The sequence below is a fragment of the Nyctibius grandis genome, chromosome Z (genome assembly GCF_013368605.1).
Source record: "Nyctibius grandis isolate bNycGra1 chromosome Z, bNycGra1.pri, whole genome shotgun sequence".
NCBI classification, from domain to species: domain Eukaryota; kingdom Metazoa; phylum Chordata; class Aves; order Nyctibiiformes; family Nyctibiidae; genus Nyctibius; species Nyctibius grandis.
In genome coordinates, this window is record NC_090695.1 from 239,382 (window position 1) to 252,634 (window position 13,253).

A 13,253-nucleotide genomic window follows, 5' to 3' on the forward strand; every position below is an offset into this window, starting at 1 on the left:
AAGGTCGGTCAGTTTGTCCGTCAGTCGGTCCGGCGGCGCCGCTCGCTGCCTGCCGGCCCCATGCCCCGGCCATGTCGGCCGCGCAGCTCTACACCAAGGTGAGCGGGGCGCGGGGGGGGGGTGTGTGTGTGTGTCTGTGTCTGTCTTCCTTGTATTTTGTGTGCGGGGTTGTCTCACAGTCGTGGAGGAGACCCGCAGCTTTTCTGGGACGGTGCCCCGCGGGTACCGGCCCGCCCTGTTCGGGTCCCCCCCGGGGGTGACCGGCCCCTCACGGGATCTCACCCGACGCGGCTGGTTTCGTGCGGGTGAACTTCGCCCGTGGGCCGGGGCTGTGGCGGCGTTGGCCTCGTCCTTCGTGGCCTCCGTCACCTGAGCCCACGCAGCTAAAACACGCTCTGCTTCCCCAAATCCTCACCGGATAATTTTTTTCCCCCATATTCCTAAAACACCAGGGTAGAGAGAGAGGAAAAAACAGTCCTTACAACTGCCGTAACTAACCGAAAGGTTCCTTGTTTCCAGAGTCCCTTTTTTATCCAGCAGCTCCCACACAGAACCCCTGGGCCGGGGTGCGACCGAGCGCACCCGCTTCCTCACGGCAGGTAGTGACATGGCTGGTGGCCTCGCAGGGTGCCGCTGGGCCGGTGCTCGGCGTGCCCAGAGAGACACCCAGATTTGCTCCTACAAAGTGGTCCTTGTGCTAATGAGAAGCTCCAGTGCTGATTTTCAAGCAGAGCCTGGGATCTAGACAAGATACGGCTTTATTTTTTCTTTTTTTTTAATTATTTTGTGGCTGTGGGGTATTCCTGCTCCTTGGCCAGAGCAGGCTGGGGATGCACCTTGCGTGGTTTGGGGCTTTCTGCCCCTGTTCCCAGCGAGAGGTTTGTGTCCGGAGAGATCTTTGCTGATGGATTTGGTCTGATGGAAGAGCTCCTCGCACGCAGCGGGAGATCTGCCCGGTACCAAGAGATAAGTGACAGGGAGAGAGCCCTCTCCCTGCGCTCTGCATCTTCCCCAGGCTGCCCGTGAGTGCTGCCGGCAGCCAGGATCCAGGGAGTGGGCTGAGTAAAAGCCATCAATAACGTTAGCCAGGGGCTCATTGAGAAAAGTGCTTGGCTTCAGAACAATTTTTGCTGAAAGACTGTAAAGTGCCAGCATCATCTACCCTAATAATGTGAATTTTAGTGTTTTAAATTCTTCCTGTGACCATGGTCAGCATGGAGATGTTGCCGGACTGGCACCAGCCCTCTCAAGGATTTTGTCTCCGTGCCAGTCTTCTGGGCGTAACTTTACTGCAGATTTCTGCTTCTGTAACTCATTTTGCGGACAGCTTTCATGTAATATTGGGGGGTTGCCACTTAATTTTTTGTCCGTTGGTATCAAACGGATGCAGGATGAAGTGTGAATCTGGCAGCTCCTCCTTTGAACCCGTGGGATTTTAAGAAGCTCCGCTGGATTGAGCGGGGCTGTCCGGGAGCGGGCTGACCTCCGTCCTTCTGGGGAGCGCTTCAAAATCAACATCTCGGGTTTGGAAACCCTTTTTCCCTGGGAAAATCTGAAGGGGAGCACAAGGAAAGCCGTGGCTAAACTGCTCCGATGTGCTGACGGCAGCATCTCATCGGCTGAGTGCTTGGATGTGATGGCAGGCATCCCTGGGGAAGGGGGAGACTGACTGCAAGCGCTGCGTTATCCATATCTATGGGCTGGTTATAACAACCAGGTTAATTAATTCTTGACTTGATCAGGTAATTAACCTGTGCTGTTTTTTTAGTGCTAACTTGATGAGGTTTATACTCCTGTTGATCTGCTGAATGGGTATAAGATGCCTGCTGGGGCGTCGCTTGTGGTCCTGTTGCTTTAGAGTGATTCTTGGATGAGGCACCTGGGAAGTGATGGGGATTTGGTGACAATTTGTGCATGTCATTAATTTTTATTTTTAATAACAACAAAGATTCTTGATGAGACCTGGTGTTTCAGCACTGGCCCTTCTGCTGGTATCCGTCTTTCTTGTGGGGATGTTTTAGGGACACAACTGGTGGGGTAGGTGGTGGGGCCATGAATGGTGCCTTGAACCCATGCGGGTCATCTGTGGGGCCGAGAGCTGGTGTTGCAGTGACGTTTAGGACCATCCTGCTGGGTCTTTTTCTCTGTGGGGCCTCTGGGATTTTAAAGCAGCAGGAAAATGTTTCCTGTGACTTTGAGTATATGAGGAAAAAAAAGCCAAGAAGGCTTTAAAAAAACACCAACAACCTTTAGATGCTGAACCAACAGTGCCAGTCGTGATGGAGGTCCTCAAGATGAAGCAGATGTGTTGCTCTCTTCTGCACTTGGAAAACATTAAGGAAGGTCCCAGCTCTCGCTTGCACATCAGCTCTGTGTGGATGCAGGTGTTTGACCCTGTGGCCTGTGGCTCCGCGGGGCACTTATAGCTCATATATGGTAGACATCTCTGAGAGCATGGCGGGGAGAAGACAACCTGCTGTGAAGGGCTGCCCTGCCCCGAGCAGTCGGGCATTGATGCACCCTCTGCGCGTGGCTGCCAGAAGATGTTCTCACAGAGGAAAGAGGAGGGAAGAGCAGGAGAGCTTCACTGGTGTTACGGTTCAGGAGATGGCTTTCCAAGCGCAGAGGTGGGGCCTCCTGGATCACCTTGTTGGCAGGACGGGGATGAGGCTTTTTGAGGGAAGGAAGGCGGATGATCCGGCTCGCTGGAATCAATACAGCTGTCTTGCTAAAAGCCTATCGATCCGATGTGTTGTGGCATTAGCACAGCCACAGCAGTACCTCTCTCGGAGTCCTTCCTCCTCCACCTTGAACCAGAGTGAGAGAAACTGCTGAGGAGTTGCTTTGGAGCAGCAAATGGGACTTTTTAGGTCCTCCCACCTCTCCTCCCTGCTGGGCTGCGACTGGAGCTGCCGTGTGTTGTGTAGAGAGCCCTTAACTTCCACTTTATGCTTGCAGAGTATCTCCTGGGACCTTGTGGGAGATGTAGTATATTATCAGTGTTTAAGCTCGTGCTTGTTAAGCCATGGTGATGAATTTGCTGTGTTAGACTCAGCGCTGCCCTGAGGAGCACTTAAACTGGAGAAGAACCCATCCTGGAAACACCAGCAGCTGTGAGTTGCTGGTGGAAGCCACCTCCATGGGATGTCTCAGCTGTGCCCCTTTAAGAGCAGGCATGACTGGTGTTTAATAGCCCCCATCAAACAAGGTAATTAACGGCTGTGCCTAATTAGGAGCATGTGAGTAGTTCCAAAACTGCATCAAGCTTCAAACACGTAGGACTCCACTTGGGTAAATAGTTACGGGGAGACCATTATGATACTCTTCTTGCTCCCGATGCAGTACCTGGGGACTTTGGGATTATCTGGCTGTGGGTTTTATTTTTTTTTGCAGAAGCAAAGAGGAATTTAGTGCAACTTGTGTCCCAGCAGCAGAGGAGCTGTATGGTAACGGGCGCAGGCATGGTCCTGCAGCAGCTGGCACCAGTGTGTGCAAGAGGGAGTAGGGGAGGTGGTAGCATCAAGGACTCCTGCTTGCAAAAACCTGTTCTAGATGGTGGAGCTTCGCCTAACCTGTGTATGGCCAAGTTACCCTGTGCAAACGTCTTTCTAAGGCTGCCTGGGGCTGGTCCTGCTCCTGCCACGTCCCTGGGGTTCCTGCCATGTCCCCGGGGTTCCTGCCGGAGCGTGGCAGCGGTGGGACATGCCCAGCCAGACTGGTTGCAGCTGGGCAGGGGATGTTTCTCCAACCCTCTTGAGCTGAAGCAGGAGGCAAAGGCAGCTCCCTGCACGCAATGCTCTTTCCTTCCTCTTCAGCCAGAGCCCTCCAAAGAAACCTGTTGCTGATGCAGCTAAACTTCAGCCAAGGTAAGCGCAGTCCGATCCCTGTAAGCCTGCGCAGATGCCGGCATCGCTCTAATGAGATAACGGGGCCGCTCGGCTCCTCTGAGCTGGGGCCGTGCAGGGTGGAGGGAGGACGTTGCTCCTGGAAGGTGCCATCTCCAGCAACGGTTTGATTTGCAGTGTGGAACTGGAGATCAGACTCGTTTGCATGGCTAGCCTTCGCTATTGTAAGGTGAAGCTCTTCATATTACTAAACCAAATGTAATTGCTTTTGCTGCTGGATGTTCTGCTCTCTTAAAGGTACTTCTTAAAATATGTTTATTGTTGATTTAAGCGTAGCCTCTGAACTTAAAGCCAAGTAGTGCTTCTGCCAGGCTAGGGAACAAGCTGTGCCTTTCTGCTCCTGGGCAGCTCAAGGTACGCTCTTCTGAAGGCTTGCAGGCTCTGGAGGAGTAAGACACCAGGGTATTTATTTATTTTTATTTATTTTTGTTTTAAATAAAGTAGCTGAAATGAATTGGTGGTTTCTGACCGTGGGGAGAAACTTTTCAAAAGTGGATAAATGTTACCAGTGTGATCGCACGCTGGGTCAATGAATTGGCATAAAACCTTTCTGAAAATGATTTATCCATCAAGGCTTGGTTTTAGCAGGTGCCTGTGCGTTGATTTGGGGTTGAGCAGCAGCTGGGAAGGAGCAGAGAAGATTTTTCTGTGTATTGTGTACAAAAAAAAATCTGGGAATAAGTGTGGGGGACAGGGAAAGTTTGGGATTTAATTCTGGGGCATCCACAGGACCTCTGCTGCAGAGCTGTTAGGGATGCAGAGCTCCTGAACTCCTGCCTCTGCTGTTAGGAAAAACAGGTTATACTTGAAGGTTTTGGGGTTTTTTTTCTCCTTTTTTTTTAGATTATGGAAACATGTCTGGGTCATGTCACAAAGCGCAGGGACAGCTCAGAGGCTGCGCTGGGATTTTTGTTTAAAGATGGGGTTGTCTCACTGAAGGAGCCGGATTCATCTGCTTCCCCGGTCTCCTCCTGATCCTGCCTCATTATTAGTTGCAGAGAAAAAAAATCATTGAAATGTAAAATATGATTGCTCCAGCCGGCTCTCTGCAGCTGGGGACCATGCCAAGGGCATGGCCACCTCCGCAGCCGCTTGGGGACCTCCTCGGCTTCCCCGGGATGGGGGGAGAGAAGCAAAGCCAAATTTGGGGGTGACTCCGGTGGGACTTAATTAGCTTGATTCCTGCTTTATGCCCTCTCGCTGGTTGGGATTAGTCAACTTGCCTTTCTTAAAAATTATTTAAGAATTCCTGCCCCATACAAGCCCAAGTTGCAGCTCTTTGCTGGGTTAACTCCAGGGTGCAGGATGGAAACCTGGGGACAGCAGCGGGTCTGGAGCCTGAGGCAGCATGTGGCTTGTGCTGGTCTTGTGGGGTGGGATGGGATGGGTCGGTCCTACCCTTTTTTGCCCTGAGGAATGAGTTTAACCAGAGGTATTTGTCACAGGCAGCCTAGCTGCTGTTGAGGAATGTATTTACCATGGAAGACTTTTGCTTCGTTATTCTCTGCTGCCAATAAGCAGGTGTAGAAAATAATGACCGTGAAGGTGAACACGTGCATCCCTTCTGATGACCGAGAAAAGAGTCTACATGTGTTTGTACTTCAAATATATATATGTTTGAAGCTGATCTCTGTCACCATAGTGCGATGCAGTTCTAGGCAAGTTGGACTTTTAATTTACATGCCAATTAGTTTGTAGCTCTGGCCAAAAAAAGGAGTAGTGTACCCTTACTGTACTTGTCCAGGAAGGAAACCACAGGAGTAGCCTAGCTTTAACATTAGGGTGGACTTTGGACCTTCTGAGTTAGTCGGTGGTGTAATAAATAGCAGGTAGTGTCGGTGAACCCTGACTCGTTTTTTTTTTGTGGTGTTATTGTCTGCTCTTTGACCCGTTCTGCAAACAGAGGCATTTCACAGCGGTTAAAGAAATATCAGCACAAACTACAATTCAGGTCAGGAGAATGACTGCAGCAAGACCCCCAAGCTTTGTCAGTCACCTGAAATGTCTGCAAAACATTCTAGCGAGGAATTTGCTGTTCAGCAAAACTGGAAAAAATTCCCGGTGAGCTTTCCGTGTCTTGAGTTGGTTGTGTAAAGCAATTGCCCTCATATGGCTTTGGCCGGCTGCAAGAGACGTCTTGTGGGGTTGGGTTGGGTTTTGGCTTAGCCTGGTCCTTCAGAAAGGAGCAGAGACCTGTCTCGAGATGGTGGCAGGGCTGGGGAGGACCAGGGGTCGGTGGGTAGTGGGCCTCACATGGCCTTCCTTGTTTGAACACACTAACGTGATGCCCAGGTCATGGTAAACTCAGTTTTACTAAAGAGGCTCTTAAGGATTTGATATTTCTGCTCTTTGCCTTTCCTGAGGTATCCAGAGGGTTTGGGGAGGAACATCCCTCCAGGGAAGAGCTTGCAGCCTGGAAATGTGACCTTTTCTCCAGCTGTGCTCTCCTTTTGTCCTTAATTTGTCTGTGTCCAAAGTCTTCTCCAGCTGATTGAAACCTGTGAGTCATGGGAATGGGTTAAATGTCTCAAAGGCTGCGCTATAGTCCTACAAGAACTATAAGCAATATAGGTCTATAAACCCTTGCTGTAAGGAATATAAGCCCTTAATTGCAGGGTATGGCCCCAAACCCGTGGTTTGGTGCAGGGTGGTGGGATGAGGGTGCAGCTCCTCCAGCGGCGTGTGCTCCTGACCTGCTGTGCCACAGTCCTTTGCCACTTTTAACCAGATCCAATTTGATTTTTATTTGGTTTAGTGGTGGGCTTGGCAGTGCTGGGTTAATGGTTGGACTTGATGATCTTAAAGGTCCTTTCCAACCAAAACGATGCCATGATTTATTTTTCCCTCCACCAGCAATTTTTTTTTTTTGGCTTTTAGTCCCTTGTACTTGTCCGTCTGAAGCTGGTGATGCCGTTAGGACGTTCAGACCCTGCTCTGGCAATTGCAGCATGTCACCAGCAATACTGTGTAACGTGTCTTGCTGCCCTTCCCAACTCTATTTATGGCGCAGGGTAGGTGGTAAGATACTGTAGTCATCTCCTCCTTGATGGACAGCCATCACCTCTTTCAGCCCGTATTTCATGTTCCCATATGGGCATGGGTGGTGGTACCAGTGAGGTGGTTTTGTGTTGTCTGGGTGCCCGGTGTTGGTGTGCCCCATGTGTTTGGTGCTAGGCCAAGCTCCTTGATAGGGACATGTGTGCTGTGTCCACCCATCCATCCTGCCTGTTGGATGTTTCTGTTGGCTCTCATCCATCTTTCTGCCTGCGAGGTTCCGTTTGCCACATGCCTCTAGCTTCGCTCTTATCATAGAATCATAGAATGGTTTGGGTTGGAAGGGACCTTAAAGGTCATCTAGTTCCAACCCCCTGCCACGGGCAGGGACACCTTCCACTAGACCAGGTTGCTCCAAGCCCCATCCAACCTGGCCTTGAACACTGCCAGGGAGGGGGCAGCCACAGCTTCTCTGGGCAACCTGGGCCAGTGTCTCACCACCCTCACAGCAAAGAATTTCTTCCTAATATCCCATCTAAATCTCCCCTCTTCCAGTTTAAAACCGTTCCCCCTCATCCTGTCACTACTTGCCCTTGTAAAAAGTCCCTCTCCAGCTTTCCTGTAGCCCCTTCAGGTACTGGAAGGCTGCTATGAGGTCTCCCCAGAGTCTTCCCTGAGAACAAGTCTTCTTCAGGCTTGAGGTTGACCAACCCTTTCAGCTCATGACCGCTTCTCATCCTGCTGAACCATGGGCAGCCCCACGGGGCTGGTAGGCTCCTTGAAAGGACACGTTTCCCTTGGTGGCTCCACCGAGGTGCAGAGCCAGTACTTAAACCCAGCTAACCCATGCCTTCACCCTTCCCATGAGTCATCACCCAAGCTGCCTTAGATAGTCCTGCTGAGGTGTGAGGTGCTGGTAGGATGTGCTAACCACCATTTACAGGGCTGTTGGGAGCAGGATGTGTTGTGGTTGAGTCACGGCCACTACTTATCAAAATGACACGTTACATCTCGGGGATGTGTCCTGGCAAGTCACCATTCTTCAAAGGAAAAAAAAAAAGACCTTTAATACATTTAAAGATGGCTTTTAAAAATCACAGAGGACGGTGATGGGAATATCTGGTTTCTCGTGAAAGCCCTGCAGGGACAATTTCAGGTAGCTCAGGCAAACCTCCAGCTGCCAAACCCCTGAGGAGGCTGGATGTGAGCATGCAGCCAGGGATACTAACATGTGTCTTAGCAAATGAGTGTTGAAAACTGGTTACAAAAAAAAAAAAATAATGAAAAAATCTAATCCCCGTGCCTGCTGCGAAGCCAGTCCCTGGTGCTACACCCCACGTGAGCAGAAGGTCGGTGTAAGCATATCTCAAGGCAGTGAGTAGATGCAGAGATACCGAGGTGATGGAAGCTGTAATTTTCTGTCTAATTAAGCTGAGGAACTCCCTGGTGGATTTATGCTTCTTAATTACTTTGAGCTTTGATAACATGGGAGCTGTGGGTGTCGCTGGTTTTTTGGGCGGCGAGTGTGATGTCCAGGTGGGGCAGAGGAGCGGTACCCACTGAGTGCTTGGGGACAGTGGAGGTCTCAGTCAAGGACGCTTCCCCTGCTGTGGTAGGGATGGAGAGCTGGAGGTGGCTTTCACGTGGTCTTGGATTGGTCCCATGTCCCCTGGTAGGACCGTGAGTCCCTGTTTTAGAGACAAGGTGGAGGTGCAGGAGAGGAAGGTCCTGCTCCAGACCCATGCAGACCTCAGTGGAAGGTGGACATGTGAATACTGGTGCAGTTCTCACCAGCCTTTGCCATGGTTGTGAAGTGCCCGTTTCTTGCCTGGTCGATGCCTACGTTCACCATGACATTCAGCAGTCAGAAATAAAGTAATGAAGGAAATGAAAGATCAAGTGCGGCTCATCTGGTGCTTGATGGTGTTTTGTGTCACTGTGCTGTCACCTACCTTTCCTGTCTCCACTGGGCCTTGTGAGAAATCACTTCTCTGCTGGGATAGACCATGAACACCTGCACTACTCTCTGCTAGCTAATGGTACCAACAAGGCGTGTTTTGGCTGAAGCAAGACCTTTAACACCACTAAAAAGCTCTTCTGGAAGCCGTGTCTGCACAGGGTGTGAACAGCTCACCCGGGGGCTGGTGGAGAGCAGCAGGGACTTCCCTACTCCAGATATTGGGGTTTTCTCCCCCAGATTCTGGCGTTGCAAAGGTGCAGTTTGCTTTTCCTCTCCTGTCTGGCTGTGAAATGCTGAAGTGCAGTCGGGGATGTGATGTTTGGGGCTGGATGACTTTCAGGAGACCGAGGTCCTTGGGTGAGGAACTCTGCTTTTGAGCTGAACCTGCCCTTGGCTCTCCTGCAGCACGTGTTTTACGGCCCTGGGCGTTACGAAGACCCCGGCCAGAGAGCTAGGAAGGTCATGGCTTTCTTCTGTAGAGCCTAGAAATACCTGGTTTGAAATCTCTTGCTCTTTCATTCTGCTTGTTTTCTTTTTTGTTTTCCATTCTAAAGCCTTCCTTTCTGTTTGGACACTGTCCCAGTGAGGTGAGAACTTGTTCCTCCCTGTGCAGAGTGGTGAGATGAATGCTAATGCTTCGCCTGCACTGCCGTGGGGGATGGAAACAGGGCTCTTAAATAAAATACTTATTTTTTAAAAAGGACAAAGAAGGAGGAAAAAAAAAGAAAAGGAAGGAAGGGGGGGGAAGAGGAAAGGAAGGGGGGGGAAGAGGAAAGGAAGGGGGGGGAAGAGGAAAGGAAGGGGGGGGAAGAGGAAAGGAAGGGGGGGGAAGAGGAAAGGAAGGGGGGGGAAGAGGAAAGGAAAGGGAGGGGGAAAAGGGAAGGGGGGGGGGGAAAGGAAAGGAAGAGGGGGGAAAGGAAAGGAGGGGGGAAAAGGAAAGGAAGGAGGGGGGAAAGGAAGGGGGGGGGGAAGGAAAGGAGGGGGGGAAAGGGAAGGAAGGGGGGGGGAAAGGAAAGGAAGGAGGGGGGAAAGGAAAGGAGGGGGGGGAAAGGAAAGGAAGGGGGGGAAAGGAAAGGAAGGGGGGGGAAAGGAAAGGAAAGGAGGGGGGAAAGGAAAGGAGGGGGGAAAAGGAAAGGAGGGGGGGAAAAGGAAAGGAAGGGGGGGAAAAGGAAAGGAGGGGGGGAAAAGGAAAGGAGGGGGGGAAAAGGAAAGGAAGGGGGGGAAAAGGAAAGGAAGGGGGGGGAAAGGAAGGGGGGGAAAGGAAAGGAAGGGGGGGAAAGGAAAGGAAGAGGGGGGAAAGGAAGGGAAGGGGGGGGGAAAGGAAAGGAAGGGGGGGGGAAAGGAAAGGAGGGGGGGGGGAAGGAAAGGAAGGGGGGGGAAAGGAAAGGAAGGGGGGGAAGAGGAATGGAAGGGGGGGGAAGGAAAGGAAGGGGGGGGAAAGGAAAGGAAGGGGGGGGAAAGGAAAGGAGGGGGGGGGAAAGGAAAGGAAGGGGGGGGAAAGGAAAGGAAGGGGGGGAAGAGGAATGGAAGGGGGGGGAAGAGAAAAACCCTGGGTGTTTTAAGCACACAAATCTGAATTCTAGAAAATATTGATGCTCAAGGTTAAATAAAGGGCTGATGCTTTGGATGCAGCTGGTGGCAGGAACGGGGTTTCGGCCGCCCGGCCCCTCGGCTGCTCGCCGGGAGCTGCTTTGAAGCCTCGTGCGCTCTCGCCGTGCCAAAATAAACTCAGCTTTGAGGCTGTCGGAGCTGATCTTCATCCTTTCATGCTTCGCCCTCCCCGCTGCTGTTTCGGTGAGCGATGGCTGTGCTCGCACCCGGTTATTTTAGGGAAACCCCTCTCCATCGTGGGGACCATCCCCGTGAGGCCAGATGGGCACGAGCAGTGCTGCCCAGCTTTGAGAAACCTGAAATGTCCATTTGCTTGACCATCAAGGTGGGCCTAAATCATCTTTAGGAACAAAACTTGCTCAAATTTGCCTCATGATGTGATGCAAAAATCCGTATTTTCTTTAAAAAAAGTCTGTTCTCAGAAAGAGAATATTCTATTTAGCAATGCCAAAAAGTCTGTAGACTTTCCAAGCTTTCACAATTTATTTTATATTATTTTAATTATTTTTCAATTTTTTGACTGAAAATAGTTCTGTCTCCTGGCAGTCTTTGCTCTGGCAACTAGCAATAGGACAAGAGGACACAGCCTCAAGCTTGGCCAGGGGAGGTTCAGGTTGGACATCAGGAAGCATTTCTTCTCAGCAAGGGTCATTAGCCATTGGAAGGGGCTGCCCAGGGAGGTGGTGGAGTCCCCATCTCTGGAGGTGTTTAAGAAAAGCCTGGACATGGCACTTAGTGCCCTGGTCTAGTTGCCATGGTGGTGTCAGGGCAATGGTTGGCCTCGATGATCCCAGAGGGCTCTTCCAGCATGGTTGATTCTGTGATTCATCACTGGAAGGTCACGTGAAGTAAATCAGCAGAATGCAAACCCTGCTGTTACTTGGTAAACTTGCCCAGGTCTCATCTCATCGCCAACCTGATAAGTATTTAGGAGCTCCAGCTTTTTTCTGCAAGGATGGAGCTCAGCTCCAGTCAGCGCTTGTCCCAGCTGAGCATCCTCCTGGGGTCCTGGCACCCTCCTGCTCCAAAGGATGATATTTTTTGAAGCCTTTTGATGTAAATCATGCCTGAGGGATTACTTGCTGTTATATCCCCATTTTAAATGGTATTTTCTTTTTTTAAGTAGCAGGTTTACTGGTTTTTTTCTCATTTTTCTTTTTAGTCTCAGGTGCCTCTGCTTTAATATCTGATCATTTGTGGGGCGTTACCCAAATTTAGGCTGTCGCTAATCTCCAGCACGATGGTTTTTGGTGTCCCTGGGTGAAGAACAGGCTGGTGTTGTGCCTGATAGAAAATCCCCAGGACTTTAGTGTGCAGAAGTGTTTTTAATTATGGGATCATGCAGTTCATAACTTAGTGAGGTTCGTCCTTTTATCAGCTCCGAAGGCAGTTTCTTATCTCTCTGTGTTCAATGCTAAAAGTTGAATGTTTCTAAAGGAAAAATCTTCCAACAAAACAATTTAATTTTCCTTGGTAATATTTTGAGAACAGTCTGTTGGTGGCTCTTTTATCCGGCGTGCCATCTCTCGGCTTACAACCCTTTTTGATGTGGCTCGTTCAGGGGAGAAATGGCATTACACACTACCTCGATCACTCAGCTGTCAGAGAGGATATCACGTTTGACTAATCAGGGGAAATTTGGGAAGATTTAGTAATGCCAGGAGACATGACCCACTTTCAGATAAACGCTTTTCAGACAACAGAGGTTGTGCTACGTGGTGGAGGAGGGAGATATAGCCACAGGATCGAAATAATTAATTATTATTTATAATTTTTAAATTTTATTGTGCTGACCCTTTCTGAGGTTCAGGATGGGTTTTCTTTCTTTTTCTATTTTCTTTTTTTTTTAGAAAAAGAAAATGCTGGCCCTAACTGGTTCTCAACAAATATGTATTATCCAGAGATGACCATCCCCAGGCTGCAGATGCCAGTCACCTTTAGGATGCTCCCTCGGGCGCAGGGAGTAGTTGATGGATGTCGGGATGGAGGATGTTGGAGAGATGTGGTCCAGTGTGGCGTGGCTCTGGTCCAGCTGTTGGTGCCTGGTGTTAACTGGGGTTGGGGAACCTGGCGTGGGAGTTTGCCTTGAGTGCCCCAGCTCAGGAAGGTGTCCCCCCAATAAAGTGTGTCTTAAGTACATAAGGACAGAAGAATATTAATCTATAAAGCCAAGTTTCCGTGTTTTCTTTGTACCACAAACCTTATATGCAGTTTATCCTCGTTCCAGCGTTGGTTGGGGTTTCTGGCCAAAACAACAACAGGAATTGCAGAGGTGTAGGACTACGATGTTGCACAACTGTGAGAAAGCCAAACCTGATGCTTAAAGTTGGAGTGTATGAACTTTTTCTTCAAAGACAACAAAAACAAGCATTCTTCAAGTACTAACTACAGAATTTTCAGCGCTGCAAGTTCTGTCAAGCAACTTGTGGTGGCTGTTTGTGCAAGGTTTTATCTTTGCTGAGCAAAACCAACTTAGTCTCCTTAAAACTTCTTATAACCCCTTATTAAAAATAGCTTTTTGTAATCCTTCCAGAGTATAACAACAACACGTCTGTCTTAATTTCATATTGGAGCTAAAGTCTCTCTGGCTGTATCTTGTGATTTACTGTGCTGGTGTGGATGTCCATTGTGATGGAGCAATGTCAGAGCCCACCTGACACTGGGAAGATGCACTGTGCTGCATGGGCAGTGATTTTTTTGGGGGAAAAAACTCCATCCTAGGGGTGTGCTGGAGCCACTGCTGGTTTCTGGAAGGGGGTGCAAGTTTTCAACCTTTTATTGTT

At 50.0% G+C, this 13,253-nt stretch overlaps 1 protein-coding gene across 1 annotated transcript in view; it reads left to right on the forward strand.

Moving 5' to 3' along the window:
• The first annotated feature begins 71 nt into the window (after window positions 1-71).
• MYO5B (myosin VB) overlaps window positions 72-13,253 on the forward strand; it is a 158,771-nt gene continuing 145,589 nt past the window's right edge. Inside the window, exon 1 of the mRNA XM_068422068.1 lies at window positions 72-98. Within this exon, the coding sequence (XP_068278169.1) occupies window positions 72-98 (27 nt within the window). The remainder of the gene's footprint in view (window positions 99-13,253) is intronic.